Below are 26,500 nucleotides of genomic sequence, written 5' to 3' on the forward strand. Positions count from 1 at the left end.
TAAGGATTCAACTTCCAAAATCACTCTCACTTCATATGATCTACCCTATTTTCTCTCTAAGATATTACAATGAAAACTAAGAGAAAAGCTATGAAAAACTAACTAAGTTCTAAGACTATCTCCCTATTTCCCCTAATGAACTACTAATATATATAATAAAGCAAGCCCCAAAATATCTAAAAATAATATCTAACATAATATCTAATAATATCTTACATAAATATCTTACATAAATAGCAAGTGGGCCACTTGAGTGAGGCTAAACTTCTATTTTAAAGGGCTGAGTTTTTTACACCTACGCTAATAGCGAAATATACGCTATTAGCGTGGTTGGTCGGCCTAAGTTCTGGCCAATTGCAGTGTGCCACGTTGGTCCTTGACCCTGTTCTTCACCCTTGGTACGCTAATAGCGTAGTCTTCTGGAGCTTTTACGCTAATAGCGTAATTTACGCTAATAGCGTATTTCTTCAAACCCAGATTCTGCTTCGCTCCAGGTACGCTAATGGCGTACCTCTCTGACCCAATTTCGCTAATAGCGTGGAATACGCTAATAGCGAAGTCTTCAAAACCAGCTTTTGCTAATTTGCACTTTTTCATGATTTTTGGTCTTTGATCAGTGTCTTGAGGATAATTCCTGCACAAAAGGATAGAGTAAGATATATAAAGCGTAATAAGGCATTTAACACTTATTTCTCGGCTTTTCCGTCAATTACTTGCAGAACAAGTAACAAAAAGTGCTTAAATTATAACATGAATTTAACACTTTTTTGACACTTATCACTCTCCCCAACTTAACTCTTTGTTTGTCCTCAAACAAAGGATTGAAAATCAAACAAGTTAATGACAAGACACAAGTACAAAAGGCTTTGAAAACTTTCTCAGATGAATGATTCAAAATGAATGCGCGTGCAAGGCTAAGTTTCCAACTAATTTAGAATTCTACTACTAATATGAGATGAGTCCTATGTACAAAGCTCATGCCAAATAGTTCAAAACAATAATACATATATTCACGAACCACACCTAACACACTTCTTTGAAAGTAGATAAACAATTGACAACAAATAAGTGAGGGTTATGAACACACATTCGGAAATCAAGTTAACATTCCAATCAAGTTATGTGTCCATCCAAATATCGTTTCAAAAGGCATAAAAACATGGATCAAAAGGTCTTTGAGGGTTATAACTTGGCATGGCTACAAAAGAAATGTCATATGTGGGGCAATTGAAATCAAAAAGCCTAACAACTAGGAACATTCCTTGTATCAACCATTAAAGTCCACAATCTTCCCTACCAATTATTACAAACCCTTGGTGTTCACATGAGATACACTTTGATCTTGACAACTTATTCTCTTTTTGGATTTTTCTTTCTTTTTCTCTTTTTCTATTTTTTCTTTTCATGTACACATTGTTTTCTTTTCTTTTGTAATTACAACACCATGTTGTCTTGATCAAAGATAAAATTACACCATTGTACTTGACATAAAATTTACATCTACCTTCTCTCCCCAACTTGAATCAAAATACACCCTATTTGAATGTTCCTTTACTCTAAGGCAAAAGGGACAAATAACAATGAAAGTTTAGGGTTCAACAATTAAAAACAACTCAGAGTCCTAAAGTGCGTCAAAAATGAACTGGATATTGAAAAGTTTTAAAGGCAAATTCATCAAGCATGGTGCTTATGACTTGACAGTTCATAATTGAGGACTCCGATTCATTTGGCTCAAGTGGGTTAGCAAGTACTCGCTCTTCTCACAAGGTAGGCTATTTGTGGTCAAGTAAGTTTCACTCATAAACAAAAATGTGCCTTGATCACTTCCATGCCTTCACACAATTTAAAACAATTATTGGATTTAACATAAAACAACCGAGTTAAACAATGAAAACCGGTCTCCTTGCATATGTACAAACACTTGAGGTTTCCTCACTTTTAGGTTAGAACTAAGTGGTTCACAAACAAATAAATTATTGTAAAGAACTAAATGAAATGAAATTTGCACAAAGTACCCGTTCCATATTCAAGTAAAAACCTAGAAAAACTGGAAATTTGTACCTTGGCTTTGCGCTTTTGATCACAACTATGAATCATTACCAATCATCTGAGATTTGAAATTAAGCAAGAGTGATACAAAAGACTTCCACAATAATATGAAGTACTAAATTAACCAAAAGTGCTAACACATTATTTTAACAGTAAGAGAACTTACCAAGTTGGGTTGCCTCCCAACAAGCGCTTGTTTAACGTCGTTAGCTCGACGCCTTTTTCGTTAGGGTGGCCAAAATGAGACGGACAATACATCATCCTTTGTATTCCTTCTTTTCGGGAGAAATTCCATGAACTTAAGATACAGATGATGTGGAGTCCATGTCCTCCTTAACTTTGATTTGAACAAGGCGAAAATTTCATCAATGACCCGGTCAATTTCAGCCTTGCTCACTTTCTTCCCCTTTTGTTCAAATGTTTCTTTCTTGCTAAGTAACCGTTCCTTTCTCTCTACCACCTCTATCACTTCTCCGCTATCAACAGTTTTGTCCTCTTCATTAAATGACCTTTCTTGAGGAAGTTCGATTTCATGTGGTGGACCACATTCCTCTACTATTGCATCTTCCTCAAGTTCAACAACACCTTCTCCAACAATCTCTCCGTCATGAGTGGGTTGAATGTTGACTTGATTATCCATGATTTTAGCTTGAATCATCTCCAACTGAATTGATAAATTCCTCAATCTTTGGTTGGTATTTTGCATGTTTATCATGGATTGTTGCATGAAGATATTCAAAGTATTTTCCACATTGGTCATTCGTTCATCTTCAAAAGGATATTGCTGATGCTGTTGATATGGTTCATACTCGGGTGGAGTGTAGAAGTTGTTATAACCATGATCAGCCATGATTTTGTCTAGGTGATGATCTGAAATGGAAACAACTAACAAGAAACTTTTCTTTGTTTATCAAAGAGGGGTTAGTGGTAACAACTATTAAGTAAAGAAAAATATTTACGGAATATGTACAAATACTTAAAACAATAAATCAATCGTTCTATCTATGATATCTAAACACCAATCCCCGGCAACGGCGCCATTTTGATGTAGTAGTTTTGCATCAAAAACAAGATAAGTATTTGTATCGTCTCCACAGGGATTAGTGCGACATCACGGATATTTCAACATCAAATATCATTCTAAGTAAAAAGGGTGATTGTTTGTTTGAATTTACAACTATGTTAACTAAATGCAAAAAGTAAAAGATGAGATTAATAAGGATTGAAACTTGTTAGGAGTAGCGTTCCTTAACCAAGCGTCACACGTAAACTAATGATCCATACGAATTCTAGCTTTATAAACAACATTATCACAATCAATTCTAAACTATCCTTCGTGTCCAAAGCGATATAATTAATTCTAAGGTATCGTTTAAACATTCGTGTCCAAATCCCTTAAACGATAACAAAGTCGATCGAATAACCTAATCGACCGTGTCCAGCCTGATTAAGTATCCGAAAGCATTTAACTCTTGATTATGGTGATTATCACAAGATTAACAAACTTGTCAAGAATGATATAACCTAAGATATATTGCTACTCTAGCTCTAGATTCAAGAGTTTGTGTCCAAATCATCTTGAATCTCATTGAAAGCATTAACACAAGAATAACAACAATATTGAATATAAATTGCTAGAATCATATTTTGCAAGATCAAAAGATTACATGTTAGCAAGAATCAAGTACCTCTCATCCCAACAAAGAGTGTTTAGCTACACATCATCATGGAAGCCTTGCAAGGATGGATTGAAAAGGAAGGAACCATTACACTTGTGATGTCTCAACAAAGGAATAAGGATCCAACTTCCAAAATCACTCCCACTTCATATGATCTACCCTATTTTCTCTCTAAGATATTACAATGAAAACTAAGAGAAAAGCTATGAAAAACTAACTAAGTTCTAAGACTATCTCCCTATTTCCCCTAATGAACTACTAATATATATAATAAAGCAAGCCCCAAAATATCTAAAAATAATATCTAACATAATATCTAATAATATCTTACATAAATATCTTACATAAATAGCAAGTGGGCCACTTGAGTGAGGCTAAACTTCTATTTTAAAGGGCTGAGTTTTTTACACCTACGCTAATAGCGAAATATACGCTATTAGCGTGGTTGGTCGGCCTAAGTTCTGTCCAATTGCAGTGTGCCACGTTGGTCCTTGACCCTGTTATTCACCCTTGGTACGCTAATAGCGTAGTCTTCTGGAGCTTTTACGCTAATAGCGTAATTTACGCTAATAGCGTATTTCTTCAAACCCAGATTCTGCTTCGCTCCAGGTACGCTAATGGCGTACCTCTCTGGCCCAATTTCGCTAATAGCGGGGAATACGCTAATAGCGAAGTCTTCAAAACCAGCTTTTGCTAATTTGCACTTTTTCATGATTTTTGGTCTTTGATCAGTGTCTTGAGGATAATTCATGCACAAAAGGATAGAGTAAGATATATAAAGCGTAATAAGGCATTTAACACTTATTTCTCGGCTTTTCCGTCAATTACTTGCAGAACAAGTAACAAAAAGTGCTTAAATTATAACATGAATTTAACACTTTTTTGACACTTATCAATTGTTCGTGCGCTCCTTGGCGTCTCTGGCCTTCTTTTCTGCGTTGCTCTCCTCACCCTTGATGTAACAGTCCGCCCTGGCTATAACTTCTTCCATGGAATCCGCAGGTTTCTGGGCTAGAGATTCGTTGAACTGCCCTGCCCTTAATCCGTTCTGAAAAGCTCCTACGAACACTTCCTGGTTGGGGTTGATTACCTTGATGGTTGTATCGTTGAACCTAGCCAGGTAGTCTCTGAGGGATTCATTATGTCCCTGTCGCACATTGAAGAGGCTGGTTGCTGGGACCTTGCGATGTCGACTAGCGGAGAACTATTGTATGAGTTTTCTGGTCATGTCCTGGTAGCTGAGGATGGAGAACCGTGGGAGATTCATGTACCAGCGTAAGGCAGCGTCAGTGAAAGTACCTGCTAGCAATTTGCACTTCAGAGAATCAGGAGCCCCGACAACCGCCATGCGTGTATTGACGGCCGTGACATGCTCCATGGGGTCGTTTTTCAGTCGAAGGCGGATAGGTGGGGCGGCTTGAAGCCCTCTGGAACTGGCGCGTCCCAGATTTCAGTGGATAATGGTTGTGGTTCAGGGTCATCTAACTCGCCATGGTGTGATTCTTCTCTTTCCTCCAGTTGCTTTTGTTGCATGGTCTCCATTGAGGCCTGAAGGGCATCGTTGTGATCCTTCAGTTGAGCGAGTTGGGTTCGCATGGATTCTAATTCTTCAGCTGTTGCCATAATGAGAGGCTTTTCTCTAAATCGTACGTGAGGTGCGATTTAGGTTGGTTGAAAAGGGTTGGGGTTTCCAAATCGTAAGAGTTTCTACGATCCCGAGGACTAGCTTTAGGGTTCCTGAACCACGATTTGCGATTCAGGAACGTGGTCAAAGGTTAGTTTTACCTTTCCCACAGACGGCGCCAACTGTACTTGCAAAAAGTAAGGTAAGGATTCTAGGGCTAAGAATCGTATGCTAGGGTTTATACTGATGATTAGATGCCTTGAGAATGCTCTCAAGAGTGGTATTTATAACTGCTATGGGCTTGGGTTTTGGTTTGCTTGGGAACCAAGCAACAGGGTTATTTGTGTATTTTGGGCTTTTTAGGCGTCTTCTAGAGGCTTCTAGAAGTTTAGTGAGGCGGCGCCCTTAAGGGGGCGCGCTAGGGCTCTGGGATCCCTCTGGAGGGCGCCCGAGCCTTTCTGGAGGGCTTCTTCGCCTTTAGGAATATGATGACGGTTCAATTACAAAAATTCTGAAATCATAGGCAATGGTTTTAATACTCCTCCTTTTTGCTGCCAAAACCTACTGAAAAGACAGAAAAACATGATAAGAATAACGTAAGATGACCTGTCATTAATATCTATGACTGAAAATTGTTCAACTTAATACACATACCTGTTACAATAGCTATAATTCTTCCCAACCACTACTACAGAAATGACATTTCACATCAGTGGAAATAGACATTTCACATCGGGTGGCAACCGATGTAACTAAAGGTGGTGTTGTATGTCATTCACTTTTCACATCGGGCCATGAACCGTTGTGATATGTTGACAACCACATCGGGCGGACAGCCACTGATGTGATATGAGCTGCAATAGTGTGAAAAGATAGGATTTCACATCGGCTGTACAAAGGCAGCCGATGTCAAATATGTGTTATTCACATCGGCAATAATCTGCACTGATGTGAGTTTTAGTGTGCTAAAACACCTTTTACATCAGGTGAATTTGCACCGATGTGAATTACCTCGTTTTTTTTAAATGTTTTGAATTTTCTGCTTACTAGCCTGGTAGGACCAGATAAAAAATGTCTTTTTTCTTTGAATGGACAAATTTTCACAATATTTAATACTTATAACTTCAACCATTCTTCTAAATCAAACAAAACCTTCAAAATGTTTATGTCAACAGCAACCAAAAACAAAAAGGGTACACATCCACAACAAACAAGAAGGTTCATACACACAAAACAAAACAAGAAGTGTCATGCTAGAAATAACAGATCTCCCAGCAGTACCAAAACAAAAAAAAAAGGTCTCTCTCTTCAAGTGCCAACATATCTCCCAGCTAGAAATAACAACAAACCAACAGTACTAATTAAACATTGAAGCATACATCCTCCTAATAAATCCTAAGTTTCATACACTTCAAGAAAACAAGTTGCCCAATCGTTTCGCAAAGCATACAACTCATCTTCTGTTAATGATGTTGTATCATTGAATACCTACAGTTTGTAAAATAGATTAAAATAAGTAAAATAACAATAAGGATATGTCTATCTATCTTAATTTGGAAATATATATATATGGTGCAAACATATGGTATACCTTCATCCAAGAGGTAGTAATATTAGCAGAGACGATGTCTAGCATGTTCTTCATCACATAATATCCACAATCAGTTGTGTTAGGTTGCATCCTACAAATGAATTTAATTTTTATATAGTGAATAGATATATATATAAAAAAAATAACTACGAATGTAACCATCTTGTCTACACATACCTTAGGACGAAGCCAACGAACCTTTTTTTTATACCGTTTGCTAATTGATGAACCTCCAGAGCACTAGGTTAAAAAAATCATCAAAGTAAGTTTTATGTTTTAGTGTTATAGGATTTATAATATAACAAATGCAACATAAAAATACACTTACGATGAAACAATTTCCTTCATTGTTGTGTCAAGATCTTTGTTAAATGAACAAAGGACAACCAATGTATTATCCTTTGGACAAATGATGATTAATTTCCAATGCTCTCTATACACATAAAAGAACAATTATTAACGTTTAAATTATCAAATATAAATAAGAGAAAACACAAATATATACTTACTCCATAAGAAACGGTGCCAAGTAACACACTTTGTTCATATCACACAACTTAGTTCGTATGTAGGATTTAACTGGTTCTGTATTCATTGCGGACTTTGATTTAAAACTCAATTTTGTTGGGTCCAAAAATCCAAACACATTTGATTTGTTTGTTTCAATACAGAGACGGTGCATACACCTGAATAAATATGAAATCAATATTAAATATTGTAGTCATGAGACATAACACTAATAGTTAATGATAGCATTAAGCAAGAAAATGTACTTACGTGCACCAAACTTGTAGAATAGAATAGTCAAGCCAAGCCCCGCCAACCAACAAGTCTTTAACACATTTTGGTGCAATTAAGAAATTTATGACTTCCGGACCATGTTCTAATTTTAACCTTAGATATTGCTTCTCTTTCAAAATCATGCATATCACTTTCTGAACATTGTCAATAATGGTCCAATCGTCCTTGTGATTTTCTTGTACTGCAGAACAAGAACCTTTTGCGCTTCCTAACACAACAACTTTTTCAGAACAAGGTTCAATTTGTTTGTTTGTTTGTTTGGGAGGTATCAGATAAGCCCATATTCTTGAGTGTCTCCATAAATGATTTTTGCATCATCTGTTGCGTTGTGGTCATCTGTTGTTCGAACTCTACTTTGCATTCCGCTTTAATTTTTGCTGCAAGTTTTTCTTCAATTTTTGCTTCAATCTCACTGACATTTATGTTTTGCCTTGGGCATGAAGACCTTCCAAAGTAATTGCTTATAGTAGCACCTCTTCCAACACCACGGACACGACCACCATGCTCGGATGTTCCAATAGTCTCTGTTAAGATATCATGACGTCCTTGTGGTACAAATGTTCCTTTTTCAGTTCTTTCAACCAACGAGTCCTACATTTGCAAAACACACATATCCAAATTACAATCCAAAAAAATAGATTAAAAAGGATATCTTAATTACCACGTTTGCAAAACACACATATCCAAATTACATATCCAAACACACATCATCTATTTATTTACTCATTAATTACTTAATAAGACTCATTACTCATATTACTTACAATTTTCTCAGCAACAACTTGTGTAGCCTTTGTTGTGTATTCTCCCCCTTTCTTTTGTCGTGCTCTCTTCCATTTGTCATGACGTGACGGCGGAGATAGAATATGATCAAATTCTCCGGAGTCTTCCATTCTTTTTCTCTTTTCATCCATCATTTTATCTTCAAGGTAATCATATCCTCCACGAGATAATGTATGTGGGTAAAGGTTGTTAGCAACAGTATCCCTACCCTTTTGACTTTTTTCCTATTATAAATCAAATTCATTACTAAATATATTAGATAAACAATTAAATTAGTACAAGGAAAAAAAATAATTACCACGTATACTAACCTTAAATTCAGGGGTCTTTCGAGACTCCACAAACTTCTCCCATATATCTTTTTGAAGAAAAGGATACTTTTCAAGTGGATGACGGCGGTCTTCGGAAAGGTTTGTAATATAATCATTTGTGAGTTGTGTCTTAAAACCTCTCCACCGGTCCCCACAAACCATCATCCATTTTTTTTTTCAAAGCATCTTTTTTTGGATCTGGATCATCACTTTCTGGAATAACAAAATGTTGCTACAGAATCATAAAAAAAAATCAAGTGATGTTATTACTAAGTTCAATAGATACAATAATGAAATTAGGGTAAACATTTAATTCAAAAGACAACAATCATACCTTAAGATCATGCCAAATTGAGTCTTTTGTAGACCCATCTACATGCAGCCAATCATCTATTAAAATACTACAAGTACTCTGAGCAAGAAATGCTACATAACTTTTAAATGTTGCAGAATTTTCACCATAACATTTCCCAGTTTTTGAATCGAACTCAACCTTTAATTTCACACCTGTTGTCCGAACTTTGTTAATTTTTTTCATCGCAGTGCAACCTCTAACCCTTTTTTTAGGTTCACTAGATGAAGAAGGGATGTCGGTTGAATCAGTCATGTGTCTGTTTACACAAGAAAAACGCAAAGCAACAATATTAGCAATTGCCAAACACATGTCTAATTAAATCAAAATACACATACACAAATGTACAAAACTATTCAATGAAATAAATATAAAAACACATGTGGCATACATGGGTACTAAACTTACTAACTTATTCATATATCCCTTCATTATGATCCGAACGAGTAGCGTGAACATCGTCTACTTCATTTTCTACGATGGAGGTAAGCACATTTGTTGAGGAAGAAGGAATCTCAGAAATATGAAGGGTTTCATCACTACCATGCGTGTTTTTTGGTTGTAGAACAACTGACCACCTTTTGTTAGAAGGATCTGTGACATAAAACACTTGTTTTGCTTGGGATGCCATAATGAAAGGTTCGTCCTTATAAGCTGCCTTGCAAAGATCAACCAGTGTATAACCAGATTCATCAATTCTTACACTAGTGTTAATATCAATCCACTTGCATTTGAATAAAGGCACTGAAAATGCACGATAATCAACCTCCCAAATCTCTTCAATCACCCCAAAGTACGGTGTAGATGCGATTAGAGGGTTTTTATCTTTTGAACTAGAGAAGTGCATTGACTCGGCAACAATCATAACCCCACTATTTTGCATGGTACTTTTACCATCCTTTGATTTTGTATAGAAGGAAGTTTTATTAATATCATATGCACTCCAAGTTACAACGTTACATTTAGGCTCAGCCGACAGTTGTTTAATTTTATCAGAAGCGCTATCATCATTAGCAATTGTTTTTTTAAACCAGCCAGAGAAACTCTCATTATGCTCTTTTAACAACCCTTTTTCATTCATCTTGGGATATTTTTCCTTTACAATGCTTTTGTGAGAAGATAAGTAAGGTTGCACTTCATCAATGTTATTCAATATATACAAATGTGCTGGATGACGAACCTCCCAAGTCATGCATTTGACATTACAACCTTGTGTACCCTTACCATCACATCTTCCATCATCATGACAAGTCTTTGGAACCCCTATAGCATCCGCTTCTGACATGAAGTTTGTAGCGTACTCAATACCTTCTTCTTCAATGTACCTTTCATCAATTGAAGCTTCCGGGTGGTGTGGATTCATCGTATACCCTTTTAGGATCTTCATGTATCGCTCTACCGGATACATCCACCTTAAATAAACTGGACCGCACAGTCTAATCTCCCTTACCAAATGAACAATCAAGTGTTCCATAATGTCAAAAAATGAAGGGGGGAAATACATCTTCAACTCGTCTAACTTCAATGGATCAATGACTTTACTACATATTGCATTAAAGAATAAACACAACCTAGTTATAGTTTTCCTAACTTTGTTCGGCAAAATTCCACAAATAGCCACTGGTAGTAGTTGTTGCATCAAAACATGAGAGTCATGAGATTTTGCGCCATTTAACTTGAGATCTGTCATTGATCCAAGCCTCTTGATATTTGATGAGTAACCTTGTGGCACTTTGATACCTTCCAAACATTCACAGAAACTTGTTTTCTCTTTTTTAGACAAAGTGTAACAGGCTGGAGGTAAAAATGTTCTGTTACCTCTTTGTTGTGGAGTTAACTGCTGCCTTATACCCATCTCATTCAAATCTAGACGAGAATTTACACCATCTTTTGTCTTGCCTTTAATGTTGAGAAGTGTTCCAATGATACTATCACAAACATTTTTCTCTACATGCATCACATCAATACAATGTCTTACATCAAGACTAGACCAATATGGAAGTTGAAAGAACACCGACCTCTTTTTCCATAAATTTGTCACATCAGCCTTCTTTTGTTTCTTTCCAAAGATAACCTCTACCTCTTGTTGTCGTTGATAAACTTCCTCTCCGGTCAAGGGCATTGGAGCAACACCATCATCTGGTTTTCCATTGAAAGCTTTCCTCAACTTACGATATGGATGATAACGATCGAGAAATTTTCGATGCCCAAGATAAACAGTCTTGTTTCCATGTTTTAGTTGATGATAACATGTTTTATCCTCACATATAGAGCATGCTTTATGCCCTTTAACGGTGTACCCACTCAAATTACCGTATGCCGGAAAGTCGTTGATGGTGCAAAACAACATGGCACGCATATTGAAATGTTCACCAGAATACGCATCAAGAACATCAACTCCTTTTTCCCACAACAGTCTTAAATCATCAATCAATGGACTTAGATAAACATCTATGTTGTTTTCGGGTTGGTATGGGCCCGAAATCATCATCGACAACATCATATATTTACGCTTCATGCACAACGAAGGAGATAGATTGTAAACTATCAAGAGAACAGGCCATGAAGTATGCTTACAACTTAGATTACCATACGGATTCATTCCATCGGTAGCAAGTGCAAGTCTAAGGTTTCTTTTCTCTTTTCCAAAATCAGGAAACAAAGAATCAATTTTCTTCCATTGCAAAGAATCAGCTACATGGGAAATCATGTTTCCATCAATTTTTCTCTCTTCTGCATGCCATCTAAGGTTCTTTGCGTCATTTACATTGGAGAACAATCTCTTGAACCTTGAAATTATTGGTAGGTACCATAACACTTTTGCAGGAGGACCCTTTGTGTTGACTTCATCACTAGAATCACCATCTTTCTTTTTGTAGCGTGACACCTTGCACGTCGGACACTGATCATGGTTTGCAAACTCTTTTCTGTATAAGATGCAATCGTTTAGGCATGCACGTATTTTTTCATACTCCATACCCATTGGACACAATACTTTCTTGGCCTCGTAATGACGATTCGGAATTGTGTTACCTTCTGGAAGCATTTCTGTCAACAATACAAGCAATTCAGTGAAACTTTTATCACTCCATCCATTTTTTGCCTTCAAATTAAATAATCTTAACACAGCTGACAACCGGGAAAATCTCGTGCATCCTGGGTACAAAGGTTGTTCCTTATCTTTACATAAATTATCATACATGCGTGTTTTCTTGAATGATTCTTCTCCAATATCACATATCATGTCTTCAAGTCTATCATCCATATCTACACTGTCTTCCTCTCTTTGGGATACACTTGGCATAATAGTTTCACCATGCCATATCCATTGGGTATAATTTTGACAAATCCCTATCGAAACTAGATGGCCCCTAATTTCTTCCTTGCTAAGTTTTGGGTCCCGGTTCCCACAAGAAATACAAGGACATGGAAAAACTCCCTCAGTGTTAGGAAGATTCGTTTCAGCAAACTGAAGAAATTCAGTCACTCCATTATCATACTCACGACTTAATCGATAAGCTTTCATCCACCTACGATCCATGACTACGTTCTGAAAATTAACACATTCTAAATTAAAGAATAGGGATGCCTACTAAGTCTAGACATAATTAAAAAAATTATTTTATATTTTTTAATATAAAATGATGAATTTGTGTCATTCAATTAGGGTTCACATGTACAATAACTAATCTAACGAATAGACCACAAAAACAATTTATGCAATATATACCCCAACACAACATGTCCACCGCCAAAGACCTCTCTCAATGGACTATTCTCACTGAATATAATAAATAAATACTCAAACTAATCAAAAGTAGTACATAAAAAAAATCTTTCAATGAAACTACAGGCAGCATGATTAATACCTGAGTGAGATCGTCAAATTTGGAGAGCTATGAGACTAAGAGCAAGTTCGGGAGATGTAGTAATCGAGTGAGTGAGATTCAGAGATCGACCAAATGAGTGAGATCGATGTAGCTATTGAGTTAGAGAGATCAACCTTCAATCAAATAAAAAAAAATACACAAAATTAATGACATTTCTAAACTTGGGATACTTATCCAGTTAATTTATAAAATTATATAAATGGGGCGTTATATATTTTATTGTGAATTTAGATTCAAACAAAGATATGAATTTGGAGTTATATGTATCAGAAATTCATATTCAAAGTAAAGCACAATATATGATGCTTCAAAGTAAAGACAAAGATGTATTTAAAAAAAAAAAATCAAAGCAACATTGAGGTGTGTCAGGATGCTAGCCGAAATATAACATAAGAATCAATCATCACAGTTTTCACAAGGACAATTCAACTTAAACATCAAAGCAACAGTTATGCATTCATATCACATAACAGAGTTAATCTCTAAACCAAACAAGAAATTTTCACTACATATAAACCACAAAAACAATCATTTTCGACACGTATTAATATTATTGGTGGCAAATACGACACCCTGTTAACCACATAAGATGTTATATCCCTTAATGAGTGTAATCTCTAAATGGTTCTGTTCACATGCTTGTGAAGTTCTAATTAAGGTCCCCAATCAAAGTAGTATTTTTAGCCACTAATCCCATGTTATCTTGTGTTATAACTTTCTCTAAGTGGTACGTGTTGCTGGTACCATTATGTGTTTGAGAGATTTTGTGTTAATGATTCCTCTCTTTTTTTTAATCCCCCTATGTATATACATAACTAGCGAAGGGCAAGGTTACAATGATGACTTTTTTTTTGGTAAAAAAGGATGACTATTTTTTTAAAAAAAGATGTATTTTTTATTAGGGATTCATTAACAAGGCCTCCAACTTGTCAAAAAGAAAACAAGGCCTCCAATTTAATTGAGCGGCTCGACCCTAAAGACCCTCCCGCCCAAAATAACATGTTACTGAAGACCACGACCAAAAGCTGGAACAGCTCATATCATTAATTATACTCTCCGGTCTCAAATGTAAGAAAATTTTCACTTTTTAGATTCATTCAATAAATGATGTATGTAGTCTATAATATAGACCACATACATCATTTATTGAATAAATCTAAAAAGTGAAAATTTTATTACATTTGAGACCGGAAGGAGTACATGTTTACTTATCACATTTTTCAATGTTGATTTTGTAACTCATTTTAAAAAATTAATGTATCATAGGCCACTACCTTTAGATAGTTCGTTACTCTGGTGGTTGCACTTTCTTAATTTATTGATAGTTTTGTATTGGAAAGTTGTTGTTGGTAGGACCCTTCTTATCTAACTAAAGTCATGCTTGCTTACTTATGAGGTAATCAATTTGAATAAGAATAGAGCTGAAGCCTTACGTGTTTGGAAGTTTTATGACTAATTTTAGCATATGGCTAGTAACATCCAAAGATGTAGTATACGTATAAGTAAATGTTGCAAACCTATCCATCATCAGTGTTGCCATATGTTATATATTATAGTCTTTACATGCTCCACAAATTTGACTTATCATTGACATGTGAATAACTGAATACCAATAACTTCCTACATGAATGATTGGTCCACACAAGTCACTATATGATTTTTATTTTATGGTAGTAGTTTTATGCAATGGGACTCTTAAGTAGAACACAATTTGATAATGACACGTCGATACTGATAATAATAATCATAGAAAGATTTTGAGTGTTTTAAAGCTCTTAAAAAGATAGCTTCCCAAGGAAACCAAACACAAAGATTTTGTGAATGAGGTGTCAGCTCAAAGGCAAGAGCCTTTTAAGCTCAAGGGACAAAGTTCCAACTTCAAATATACTATAGCTCTTCAGATTCAAAACTCGAAGTAGCAAGTACTCACCTCTCTTCAATTTCGCATGCAGATGTGTCAGCTTTATTTATTTATTTTTACGAGATAGAAACAAGTAAATGGATATAAAACATCAATGACAAGGAAAATAATACAGTTAAATTCATAACACATCAAACAAAGTTAAGAGTAAGAGTAAGACTATATTATACAGATGTGAACTAAGTTGCATCAATAGCTAAGTGACAAATAAATGTCATTTTTATGTTTGTTTTGTTAACTCTGCCTTTACTTTTAGAACCTCCACCTGGATTCATTTTTGAGATAAAATGTCCTTCTTGGCATACCCAAATTCGTAAACAGGTTGCACAACAGAACTACATGCAAATCAAAAGACTGTAGAGTGTAAGTGAGTCCCTAATTTGTAAGCCCAAGCCACACATTGAAAAGGCTGTGGTGAGACAAAAATAGCCGAAAAACATATCGTACTAGATAAGTGACCTCAGAATCAGACAACGATTTGCTTTTACTTTTTATCACAAAATTTCCACTTTGTTTTCATTTTGTTCCTGTTTTAATTTGTTTTTGTTTTTTCAGCTGCATATGCAAATCTTTGAAAATAAGAAACATAATAAAAACAATGTTGCAATTTTGCAATTAAAAGTGAAATCAACAAATGAAATGAGACAAAGTCTTCCCAGAAAACCAAACAGATCCAGAATTTAGTTAACAAAATCTACCAGCCTCTCTCATTTTCAGCAACCTAATCACAAGCAAGACACATATCTTTCACAAAAGCATCAGGCTCATGCAGCACACAACAGACAAAAGAAATCAGAAAATCTAAAGTTCAATTCACCATTATAACAGTCAAACCACAGACTTAGAACCTCTACAATAGAATTTACAGCACAGTAGTGCATATAAAGTTGGTTGCACTATAAAGTTAGCTGTAAAGAAACCATTTTGGTCAAATCACATACCAACAAAGAACTATAATGTGGTTTGATAATTCAATTTCATAATTCTACAACAATTCATAATTCAATTTCATAATTATCCAAAAAATCAAGCAAACATAATTCTTCAACAAAAACAAAATAAAAAAAGGGCAACCCGGTGCACTGAAGCTCCCGCATATGCAGGGTCCGGGAAGGGGCGGTGCACTGAAGCTCCCGCATATGCAGGGTCCGGGAAGGGGTCCCACCATTTGGTGTATTGTACGCAGCCTTACCCTGTTTTTACACAAGAGGCTGTTTCCAGGACTTGAACCCGTGACCTTACGGTCACATGACAACAACTTTACCAGTTGCGCCAAGGTTACCCCTCTTCAACAAAAACAAAATACAATGACAAAACCCATTCAACAAAAACCTCAACAAAGAACACAGACAAATTGAAATTCCCTCAAAGCAAAACAAAACTAAAACCAACACGGTGAGAACTTACGGCAGTACGACAAGAACAACGGCGAGTGAGAACAACAATTTCCAACTGAGAACACCAGTTCTGATATCTTCAAAGCTATGAGTTCACGAATCGGAGATGTGCGTGAATAACAACTTTCAGCTGAGAACGACAGTGGAAAAGATACACGTGAATGAGAACTTAGTGTTAAAACGAATTGGGACCAAAACGAGTTCAAATTAGGGTTCAATAACTTACAGTGAATGTCGAATTGCAGAATCACGGTGGCCAATCCATTTGTATATCGAGAAGTACAGTGAACAGATCGAATTAGGGTTCAAGATTGGGTTTTAATATTTGGCTTTGAGATTGAGGAGTTAGGGTTGGAGAATGAGATTGAGGAGTTAGGGTTAGTATAGTGAAAGGCGAGTATAGTGTTATTGATTTGTTGATTTAGTGAGAGAAATGTGATATGAACGATGGAAGCTGGAAGAGAAAAGTGAAGGACGATATATGAACGATGAAATAGAAAAGGGAAAGTTAAATTAAAAGTGTGATGGACTTTTCCCTTCAGGTATTATATCTGCTGATTTCAAAATTCTTTAATAATTATTTTCCCTTCAGGTATTTCTCACCTGATGGGAAAAACCTTTGCAGAGTTCACTTTAATTACAAAAATGCCACCGCGTTGCTTTTGCCATCAAGTAAATGGTCCACTGATGTGAAATCTCTGATGTTAAATGTCCTTTTTCTAGTAGTGAACTATAAGTTTTTCTTAATGTTGGTAGGTTTAAGCTCATTACGGGAGATGTTTTTGAAGACAATACCAATTATAGGTGACCCTTTTTGCTGTTACAAATACTTGGAACTGATATGATGAAATGGAAATTGGTCGGCTTTTTTTTTCCTTTTTTTTTTTAGGAAAATGCTTACGAATGTCCTAAGAGCACTCTTTAAGAGTTTAAAATAGTAAGTTTTTTATAAAAGTATGTGTATTTAATGCTTTGAAATTGAAATATATGACTTTTTAAATAAATGCTTTAAAATAACTTCTTTATATGGAATCCTTAAAAAGTGCCCTTAGGGCACTCGTTGGCAAAACTTTTTTTTTATAATAAAATCTTGCTCTTTTTTTGAAGGGGGTTCCTTTTGTTATGTCGTCGATCATTTCTCCCTAATCGCTAAGACCATCCCTAATGGTGATGTCTTAATTATTTAAGACTCAGTACCTAATATGTACCTTCATTGGGGAATTTATTTTGAAGGTCTTCAACGACCCAGGGTCTCACTTAAGACCTCTATTATTAAGTGGACCCTACACTACTTTTAATTAAAATAACCATTGTATTGGTGGAATGTAAATGATGAAGAGTTATTGGTGGGACTCATTTAAACCTTTTGTCATAGGGTCTCCATTGGAGTGACCGAGTGCTTATTAGGTACTTTTGTTAAAAAATTATAAAAGAGTGATGTGTACATGTGAGACCCATTTAAGATCTTCAAATTGAGAGTTTCCATTGTGGATGATCTAAAGGACGTCGTGCTCATTGTTTGTTGCATTGATAAATATTTCATTTGTTTCATGTAATGAAGAAAATGTGATTTTTCCGAATTGACTCTAACGATCCATTTATCAATACTTAACCACCATTATGTGAAGCCCCTTCTCACTAATTATACACTTTCAAATCTGCTATCACCAGGATTGTTTTTTCTTTTTGTATTCCTTGTATGATATGAGATTAGATTACAATTATGTAAACTTAAATATGTATTTTGTCCTTGTACTTATTAATACTTCTAAAATTTTCATGCAATTTCGAATCACTTGAGATTTGGTCCTAATCTCGTATACTTACTGAGGTGGACTGTGATTAGTGATGTGACACAAGATGACTAAGTAATTAACACGCTGACTCATATTTATCGACATGAATGGACAAAATTACCCTTAATGAATCATGCCAAACTGGAAAAGATGAAATTGCCCTCCTTCATTCTTTCATTTCATTCTCTTTTCCTTTCTCTCTCTTCACAGGACACCCCACCTTCCCCACCACCACCAACTCTGATCACCGCCATCGTTACCTTTCTAATGTGTTCATGAATCCCTAATATGTGATTGTTGAACTCAACCTAATTTCCTAATCTGCAAGATATTTTGCTAAATTGAATCTATTTTGATATGGGTTATTAGTTTAATCTTACGAAAGATTGCATAAAATTGAATTGAAATCGATAGATCTTTTGGATTTCAAACAGCAGTTGAAATGGCTCAACAGACAATCAGTGCTGCTCATGTGGAGGCCGGGAGTGTAGTCAACAATATATGCCTTGTGAAGTTGATGGGTCGAAGCACATGTCACCCTATCTTCAATTCATGGTTTTATTGTTGGATATATTGGATTTGTTGTTGGTCCTATTAATGGCAACTATGCATACATTCCATTGGAAGGTGTAGCATGTGCAAAAAACTCAGTTAATACAAAAGAACATAAATGCTCATGGGTGAGATCTGTTTCAAATTAACACGATTTTCCAAAGAGTTAGACATGCAGTCCAGACACTGATTGAAGTTTTAGAGGACTTGCATGGTTGTGGAAATCAAGCAGCTTTGTAGGCGTGTTGGATCTCTAACGCGGCGATGGGAGAAACAGAGGGAGTGGGTGGGTGGTAGTGGTGAAACGGAAGGAGAGGGAAAAGGAGATGGAGGGGGGATAGGAAGAAGAAAATGGAATTTTCATCATTAAGGGCAAAAATCAAGGGTATTATGGGCATTTCACGTGTGTCTTAAGTTATTAAGGGCAAAATGGGAACTTCATGTTCAAAAAACTGAGTCAGTGAGGTTCTTACCCAGTCAGCTGGAGCCACGTCATTGTCACGTAAGTAATCACTTGCCACATGGGAATTGTCCAACTTCATGTGTCAAGAATGTCAGTAAAGATTTCATGTAATGTTGTGTAACGTGTTGTTGTTGAATTTCAAACACTCTTTATGTTTTGTTAATGTCATATCCCAATTTTTGACCTAAAATCCTACATTCATACGCCTTTTGACCTTGAATAGTCTTTGACTTTTCAAAGAAAATTTTGACAGAGATGTATCTTAAAATACCTCATTTTTGGTTCGTTTTCGAGCCCAATTTTTATTTTATTTTTAGTCTTTTACCTATCTTATTTTTATTTTTATTTTTATTAGTTTTTATTTTATTTTTATTTCCATCTTTTACTTTATACTACCTTCGTCCCTAATTATAAGACCCTTTTGAGAATTTTTTTTGTCCCTTTTTATAAGACTCCTTTGCTATTTCCAACTACATTAATTATTTGCCCATATTTATTATACATCTTTTTCTTCAATCAACAATAAATAGCATATGGAAAACATAAATCAACTCTCTCTCTTAAGGATAAAATTGTAAAAACAATAGTGATGTCAAACAACTTTAATATAAATATCCAATTTCTTAATTCGCGTGATTTTAGCAAAAGGGTCTTATATATAGGGACAGAGGTAGTATTTATTTTTATTTTTATTTTTATTTTATTTTGTTTTGTTTTTATTTTAGGTTATTTTATTTTCTTTAGAATAGGTTCAAAATTAAACATGCCCAGGGTCCAAATTTTTGATTTCTTCTCCACGCCACAATCAGGGCATAGTCAAAACTTTCTTTCCAAAAAAAGCCAAACGCGTTCCATCACCATAATTTCCCATCAAAGTCCATTAAACCAATGTTCCATTTTTATCAACCACGGAACCTATAAATAGAGCCCTCATCCCTCACAATTTCACACACAAAAAGTTCTCTTTAGTTGTCAAAGAACTTTCCTCTCTTCTCCCTCATTTAGCTTGTGTTGACGATTTATTATTTTCTTCTTCCTCTTTTTTCTGTCCATTCAAAAAAGTCCCTTTGGTTGTCCCTTCCTTTTATTTTCTTTTATTTTCTTGCATTTTATTTCTTTTTAGCATTTTTGCATTTCATTTTATTTCTATTTAGCATTTTAATTATTGTCATTTATTTTCCAGCATTTAGAATGTATCTAGGTCCGATGTAAATATAAATGAGAAGAATCATGCATGTGTCATTTTATTTATTTATTTCTGCTTTTATATATTGAAAAAAATGCCAAAAAAAAGTAGGTTAGATTAAGGGATATTGTGGTGATCCAACGTCACTACGAAATTCTCGCGCTTTTATTTTATTGTCACATTAGTTTTATTTTTAATATTAATTAAAAACAACAAAAACATGAAAATAACCAAAATCACAAAAAATATTTTCACAATAAACCTTGATTCAAAATCAAGTGATTCCCTTTTTATTTTTATTCTTTCTTAATCAAATTGCAATCAACCTTAATTCTACTTTGAGTCTTTTTTCTTTTAATATTAAAAATACAAACAAATACTCATTTGCCACTTGGCTTTTTACTTTAAAACTTTTTTTTTCAAAACTAATAAAATACACAAAACCAATCAAACGATAATTTCTACCCCAAACTACGAGGTTTTGATCCCTCACGGGTGCGTAGGCAAAGGACCTTGTCCTTCCAAATCAATAAAAAATGTAAATAAAAAACTTTTTTTTTCTTTTAATCAATCACTACTCCTTCTTTAATTCCATTTTCTAAGTAAGCAAGTTATAGCACGAAAAGTAAATAAAATCAAAAGGTTCTTGTAGAGTACTACGAACGTTTAGGGTGCTAACACCTTCCCTAAAAGTAACTAACCCCCGAACCCTAAATCTTTTTTTAAAATGTGGTAATTTGAAATTTTTTCCATTTTCTTTGAAAAATTAAAAGTTCAGTCGTGAAATAAATTTAGTGAGTCTATGCTAATCAAATAGTTTGACCTCTGAAAAATGACGAGACAGTTGAATTTCAAACATTCGTGTAATTTTAACGATATCTCAAATTGATTTAATTTTTGTCAATTCTGAAAGATTATGTATTGTTCTTGCTTATGACTGATTATAAATGGTGTAGGAGTTGTACTTCATCTAGAATTTTTTGTTTTGAATTACAGGTAATAAATAGGCCAAAATTTGGCTTCGTGATGAAAACAGAATGTGTTGTCTGAATAATTAATCACAACGACAGTTAAGGTTGCTGAAATCAAAATCAACGGTAGTTAACTGCTGATGAAACATAACATGCGGCAGTTAACTGTCGACGAGGTTATATTTATAATTTCATGGTGTTTCATAGCAAAAATTGATGTGGAAACAACAATTTTCTTGCATGGAACCCCAATAAGCTGGTCAACCTAGGGTCCATCGAAGTAACCATATCACCAGGACACATGGTGCAACATATGACACAACCTCCTACGTCACCTCGAAATAAATGACACCTAGGAGCAAGGTGCGAAGAAGGATACCGATCTTCAGCCACCTCGTTCCACCTCAGATATCAACAATGCGCATACACATTCCTTTTTATCAAGGTTTAATGGAAAACTTGAGATAAGTATCTTACTAGTATATAATATGCTTCCAAATTGCAATTTGTTCCATAATTTTTCAATTTCATCTACCAACATACAATTAAGACTAGTGGTGAGCATAGTTCAGTTAACCATATTAACCGAACCGAACTGAACCGAAGTGTTGAAATGGTTCAGAATAACCAAACCGAACCGTTTAAGGTTTGGAACTAACCGAACTGAACCAAAGTTATGATTTGGTTAACCGTTTACTTACCTGTTAACCGAACTGAACCAAAACGAAAATTTTGAACTCAGTCACCGTTTACTTGCCTATTTTGAACCGTTTACTTGCAAAAGCATATTTTCATATTTCCTTACTATGTCTATCGTATTTTCATATTGGCAGAAGCCCACCATACACCTAACAAGATCCGAAAATCATTTCATAAAACAGACACTGGTTCATTAATGCCTTGCTCAAACTCCAACACCGCCACCAAACTTTATTTTCACTAGTTCATAAACTTTAATTTCACTGGTGCAAATCCAATGAAATAAGATCATCTACAATAGAGCACCTTAAATTGGGTGCTTAAATTGAATTTATATGTCTACATCACTCATTTTACCGTAATACTCCCTCCGGTCCTATTTATAAGAGAAAGTTGGGTCAACAAAAGTTGATGGATCTGGACTGAATTGTTAACGAGATACATCAACTTTTGTTGACCAAAATTTCTCTTATAAATAGGACCGGAGGGAGTACTTAATAAGCATCAATTTTCTCCAACCTAGTACCTTAAAAGAAATTATTAAATAGGTCCCACAAATAATTTTATATCATTACATTTCAACAAAATTTATTTAATTTATTAAGATTTATTAAATGGGACCCATGAAAAATGAAGAGAGAGAGAGGGGGTGCTTCCATAGCCACCCTTCTCCATAGCCACCATGTATTATACTCCACAATGAGGTGCCTATTTAATGTGGTGCTAAATAGGTGAAGCACCCACCATTATGGATGGTCTAATATGCTAGTTAACCTTAATTACGTTTAATATTTAGAATAGTACCTTTCAGATTGATCAATTGAAGGAAGACGACGAGCAATTAATTCACAAAAGGGTATGATAATCTCTAGGACCAGAAAATAATGGTTCGGTTCAGTTAATTGAGTTTGGTTCGGTTCGGTTAATCATTCGGTTCAGTTAATGAACTGTTTTTAAAATAACGGTTCGGTTCAATAACCAATTCAATGGTTCAGTTAATTTTAGTTTGGTTCGGTTCGGTTCGGTTTTTGGATATTTTTGCTAACCCCTAATTAAGACGCATCACCAACAATTTGTCCACAAGAGTGACACAATGTGGAATATAACAAATGTTGACAATAGCAACAAACAATTAATAGATGAGCAAATTGTAGAGCACTAAAGCAGCCATGATACAACAACACAACCTTGCATCCTTTATTTTGTTATGAAATTTGAATCGAACATGATCAAAATATAAATTAATTTCCACAAGTTCCGCCAGGTCCTCCAAAGTGAATATTATACCCATACACTGCTTCAGGATTATTATTGAATTCAGCACCATAGCAGTCAGGGGCGTCATTTAATACTCTTTCAAGCACTGTTACTCCTGGTATAGTTTCTACTTTATCTTCATCAAGATATGTAACTTGCCTAAAATAACATGCATGAATGAAATTTTCATCAGGAAAGTATCCGGATCCCATTGGAGGGTTAGGTGTACCCACAGGGGTTGTTGTTGACCCGCCCCATCCCAATTGACCAGCTCCATCATCCAACTGAGTGAATAAAGCTGCAGGAAAATGCCCAGATGTTTCACCTTGTATATTGACCAACCAATTTTTATTCGCCATATCCTGTACAGAACCATAAATTTTGTGAATGTAATTTTGAATTCCTTCATATACCGCAAACAAGATCTTTCATTGTGTTTATCAATAATTTTATTTTTTATTATTGTTTGATACAAGTTATATTCCATATAGTACATAATTTTCAAAATAAATATATCAAAACCTTATTTTCTAAAATTTAATTTTATAGTTAGAGAATGACCTGGACAATAGAAAACTTGAGCTCATATGTCGGTCCACCATAAACAGATGTGGGCATCACACGTGATCCAATTTGATATGAAGTATCATGCCGAACAAAACCCGGACATAATGTATTGTAGCATCCAGTCTTTTTAAAATTATCTGACTAGCATGTTCAATATGAAATAAAATTAATTAATTATTTTTTAAATCAAACCAAAGAGATATTTAATATGGATCCAGTCTAAAGACAAATCTTATTATTTTTAGTAAATTTTAATAAAATGAAAAACTTCTCTCCCTTTTGTTATTTTAAAACTCATTTTTCACCGAAATTGTTAGGCCGGATGCCATGACCGGGGTTCGAACCCCGGTACCTCCACTTGTGTGTGAGTTTATAATGGCTTTGCCATTTCGTCTATGTACCAAAAAAAAACTCATTTTTCACTAAATATGGTAAGGGCAACCCTAACCTTTTTTAAGACGTCCATGTTGGATGCATCTCAAACTAAAATATAAGACTCAAAGTAAACTTAAAAATAATTACACAATAATCAATATTAATATAATATGTGCAACTTTCTATAACCCATTGTTCAGGCCCGGCTCAAGGGTGTGCAACCATAGCTGCCGGGCCTCACATTTTTGGGGGGCCAAATGTTTTGTTCTTATTGTCTAGTGGTTGTCTATAATAATATTAATAGAGAATTAAGTTAACATGAAATTCAGTTCAGCACAGCGGGTTGTGTAACAATGAAAGACTTGATGGACGTGTGTTCAAGTCCCAGTGTCCTCATTTTGATTTATAGTGAAGTTTGAACTGCGGTCTGCGGCTATTGCAGAGCAAAATTTGTTAATGAAATACCATGGACCAAATAAGTAATTTTTTGTTTTTCGATCACTTGGACCAAATAAGTAATTATGATATGTAAATTATGATATGTAAGTATGTTATGTTAAAAATATATAAATTTTAAATTATTAGGAGCCCATTTTTTTGTATTTTATTAGTTACAAGAATGCCTATTTTTTATGTTCTTAACTGTCTAAATAGATGATTTTTAAAAAAAAAATTGCATTTGTTTACTATGTGCCTCTATTTTTTTTTTTTTTTTACAAATACTAGGGGCCTCTTTTTATTATTAGAACCTAGCCTCCAATTCGATGGGGACGGCCCTGCCATTGTTACTTTACATTAGTTGTAAGTGTGTGAAGATAAAATAAAATGAATAAGCTTCTTCTTACCGTCCATCTCAAGTATAAATGAGTTGCATCATTGCCATATAGTTTGGGAGATACCTGGAACCATTACATATTTTAAATTAATAGTATTTATAGTTTTATACCATAAAATTGATTAACTTTAGGAAGTCTTACATATTCAAATTTTAGGATAACAAAATTTTCAAAATACAGTAAAGCAAAACATACATGCCATCCAACTTCGATTCTGTTAGTACCACCTTCACCTCCATTTTGAACAAATACATAAGATGAGCTTGTTTGATCGGAAGTCAATCTTGGATTGAAAACACTAGTAGTTCCAGTAACTCCATAAAAAGGCCTATTAGGAAGTTTTTTAAGAGAAAGTTGAGCAACCTACAAATACAATGGGTTCACAAAACCAGTAAAGATTTTGAAACATCAATTGTACTTTCATTAATTTGTATGAATAAATCAAGACCATTTAAAATTTGATTATTAATTCCCCACCCCTAATTTTTTTATTATTTATAACTAAAAACTTACATGACTGCCATTACTAGCTTGAGTTAAGATAGGATTGTACAGTAAAGATTTGGTTCGAATGAGGTCATCTTTTGTTGTCCTCCTAATAGGAATGGTTCCTGTTGGACACATGTATCTCTCGATCCCAAATATCAGTTTGCTTGAGGAATTCATTACTGTCGTGTTTTCAATTATTCTTTGAAAGTTTGGTTTTATCTACAACAAATGAAATAAAACATCAACATTGAAAGAAGTGTTATAATACTACTTAAATAAAAATGATGACTAATCAAATGTCAACTATATTGGAAATTGTTCTACCTGTAACTTTTGATTCTTTAGTAAAGGATGGTCAAAAGCCAATTGTTTGTAAATATCGATGCAATCAACTGTGTATCCAAACTTTGTCTACAAAGTCACCAAATCAAACACAAACAAAATGAGTACATTATATACTCATATCAAATTAAATTACATATCAATAATACATGCATATGAGTCCTTAAAAAAAATCAATAATATATATATGGATATGTTTTCTTAATACACGAATACTCTTGATAGGAGACTTATTGATGAGCTTTAGTTGTCTCTTCAACTCTGAATCTTCGTCTAACATGCTATGCATACCATGATCTATAAGGCCAGTACTACTAGTCACCAAACACAAAACAAAAAACAATGTATTGATCATTTTCACAATTCTCTTGTTAAACAAAATGACTTGACAGATTGTAAAACTTTAGTTCCTATTTATTTATAAGATGTTCTATTTTGAGAATTAAATGACATATACACATCGCATACACGTAGCAATACACTCAGTTGGTGGTCAAAGAAAAATATTTTTCCTAGTTCTATAAGGAATGGTTTAATAAAAGGCATTAAGTTTTTTTGACTTCCTATTA

General features: G+C 34.7%; 4 protein-coding genes across 5 annotated transcripts; all 4 read right to left on the minus strand.

Annotated features, from left to right (window-relative positions):
- Window positions 1–6,552: 6,552 nt before the first annotated feature.
- On the minus strand, window positions 6,553–7,945 carry LOC146924727 (uncharacterized). Its single transcript, XM_085709680.1, has 6 exons — window positions 7,721–7,945; window positions 7,453–7,629; window positions 7,272–7,376; window positions 7,121–7,183; window positions 6,944–6,991; window positions 6,553–6,840 (listed from the first exon to the last, which is right to left on the minus strand). The coding sequence occupies exons 1-5, from the start codon at window positions 7,864–7,866 to the stop codon at window positions 6,982–6,984; spliced, it is 501 nt and encodes a 166-aa protein (XP_085565806.1). The 5' UTR covers window positions 7,867–7,945; the 3' UTR covers window positions 6,553–6,840; window positions 6,944–6,981.
- A 36-nt stretch (window positions 7,946–7,981) lies between these two features.
- On the minus strand, window positions 7,982–9,507 carry LOC146924728 (uncharacterized). The gene is made up of 4 exons (XM_085709679.1): window positions 9,173–9,507; window positions 8,839–9,070; window positions 8,509–8,751; window positions 7,982–8,335 (listed from the first exon to the last, which is right to left on the minus strand). The coding sequence occupies exons 2-4, from the start codon at window positions 9,001–9,003 to the stop codon at window positions 7,982–7,984; spliced, it is 762 nt and encodes a 253-aa protein (XP_085565805.1). The 5' UTR covers window positions 9,004–9,070; window positions 9,173–9,507.
- On the minus strand, window positions 9,315–16,795 carry LOC146924729 (uncharacterized). Of its 2 annotated transcripts, XM_085709678.1 has the most exons (3): window positions 16,625–16,795; window positions 9,599–13,193; window positions 9,315–9,449 (listed from the first exon to the last, which is right to left on the minus strand). In XM_085709678.1, exon 2 carries the CDS (start codon window positions 12,729–12,731, stop codon window positions 9,603–9,605), a length of 3,129 nt encoding a protein of 1,042 aa, XP_085565804.1. In that variant the 5' UTR covers window positions 12,732–13,193; window positions 16,625–16,795; the 3' UTR covers window positions 9,315–9,449; window positions 9,599–9,602. The 2 variants fall into 2 exon arrangements, with proteins under 2 accessions (XP_085565804.1, XP_085565803.1); XM_085709677.1 differs by lacking the exon at window positions 16,625–16,795 and having other exon boundaries at window positions 9,599–13,999.
- A 6,440-nt stretch (window positions 16,796–23,235) lies between these two features.
- Window positions 23,236–26,286, minus strand: LOC146924730 (protein neprosin-like). The gene is made up of 7 exons (XM_085711888.1): window positions 26,140–26,286; window positions 25,914–26,000; window positions 25,614–25,808; window positions 25,296–25,463; window positions 25,110–25,163; window positions 23,884–24,030; window positions 23,236–23,684 (listed from the first exon to the last, which is right to left on the minus strand). Exons 1-7 carry the CDS (start codon window positions 26,284–26,286, stop codon window positions 23,307–23,309), a joined length of 1,176 nt encoding a protein of 391 aa, XP_085568014.1. The 3' UTR covers window positions 23,236–23,306.
- Between the last annotated feature and the right edge of the window lie 214 nt (window positions 26,287–26,500).

This window comes from Medicago sativa, chromosome 5 (genome assembly GCF_051527215.1).
Source record: "Medicago sativa cultivar Bolivia chromosome 5, Bolivia_mono, whole genome shotgun sequence".
NCBI classification, from domain to species: domain Eukaryota; kingdom Viridiplantae; phylum Streptophyta; class Magnoliopsida; order Fabales; family Fabaceae; genus Medicago; species Medicago sativa.

Bases quoted from the DNA above. Each gene is read 5' to 3' on its own strand.
- LOC146924729 (XM_085709678.1), bottom strand. From the start codon at position 12,731: ATGGATCGTAGGTGGATGAAAGCTTATCGATTAAGTCGTGAGTATGAT.
- LOC146924727 (XM_085709680.1), bottom strand. From the start codon at position 7,866: ATGATTTTGAAAGAGAAGCAATATCTAAGGTTAAAATTAGAACATGGT. The intron at 7,377-7,452 runs GTAAGTATATAT...TTATGTGTATAG, and splicing joins TTGGCACCGTTTCTTATGGA to AGAGCATTGGAAATTAATCA. The intron at 7,184-7,271 runs GTAAGTGTATTT...TTTTTAACCTAG, and splicing joins ATGAAGGAAATTGTTTCATC to TGCTCTGGAGGTTCATCAAT.
- LOC146924728 (XM_085709679.1), bottom strand. From the start codon at position 9,003: ATGATGGTTTGTGGGGACCGGTGGAGAGGTTTTAAGACACAACTCACA. The intron at 8,752-8,838 runs GTTAGTATACGT...GATTTATAATAG, and splicing joins GAAAGACCCCTGAATTTAAG to GAAAAAAGTCAAAAGGGTAG. The intron at 8,336-8,508 runs GTAAGTAATATG...TTGCAAATGTAG, and splicing joins AAGTTGTTGCTGAGAAAATT to GACTCGTTGGTTGAAAGAAC.
- LOC146924730 (XM_085711888.1), bottom strand. From the start codon at position 26,286: ATGATCAATACATTGTTTTTTGTTTTGTGTTTGGTGACTAGTAGTACT. The intron at 25,809-25,913 runs GTAGAACAATTT...CATTTGTTGTAG, and splicing joins TAAAGAATCAAAAGTTACAG to ATAAAACCAAACTTTCAAAG. The intron at 25,164-25,295 runs GTATGTTTTGCT...TAATGGTTCCAG, and splicing joins GAATCGAAGTTGGATGGCAT to GTATCTCCCAAACTATATGG.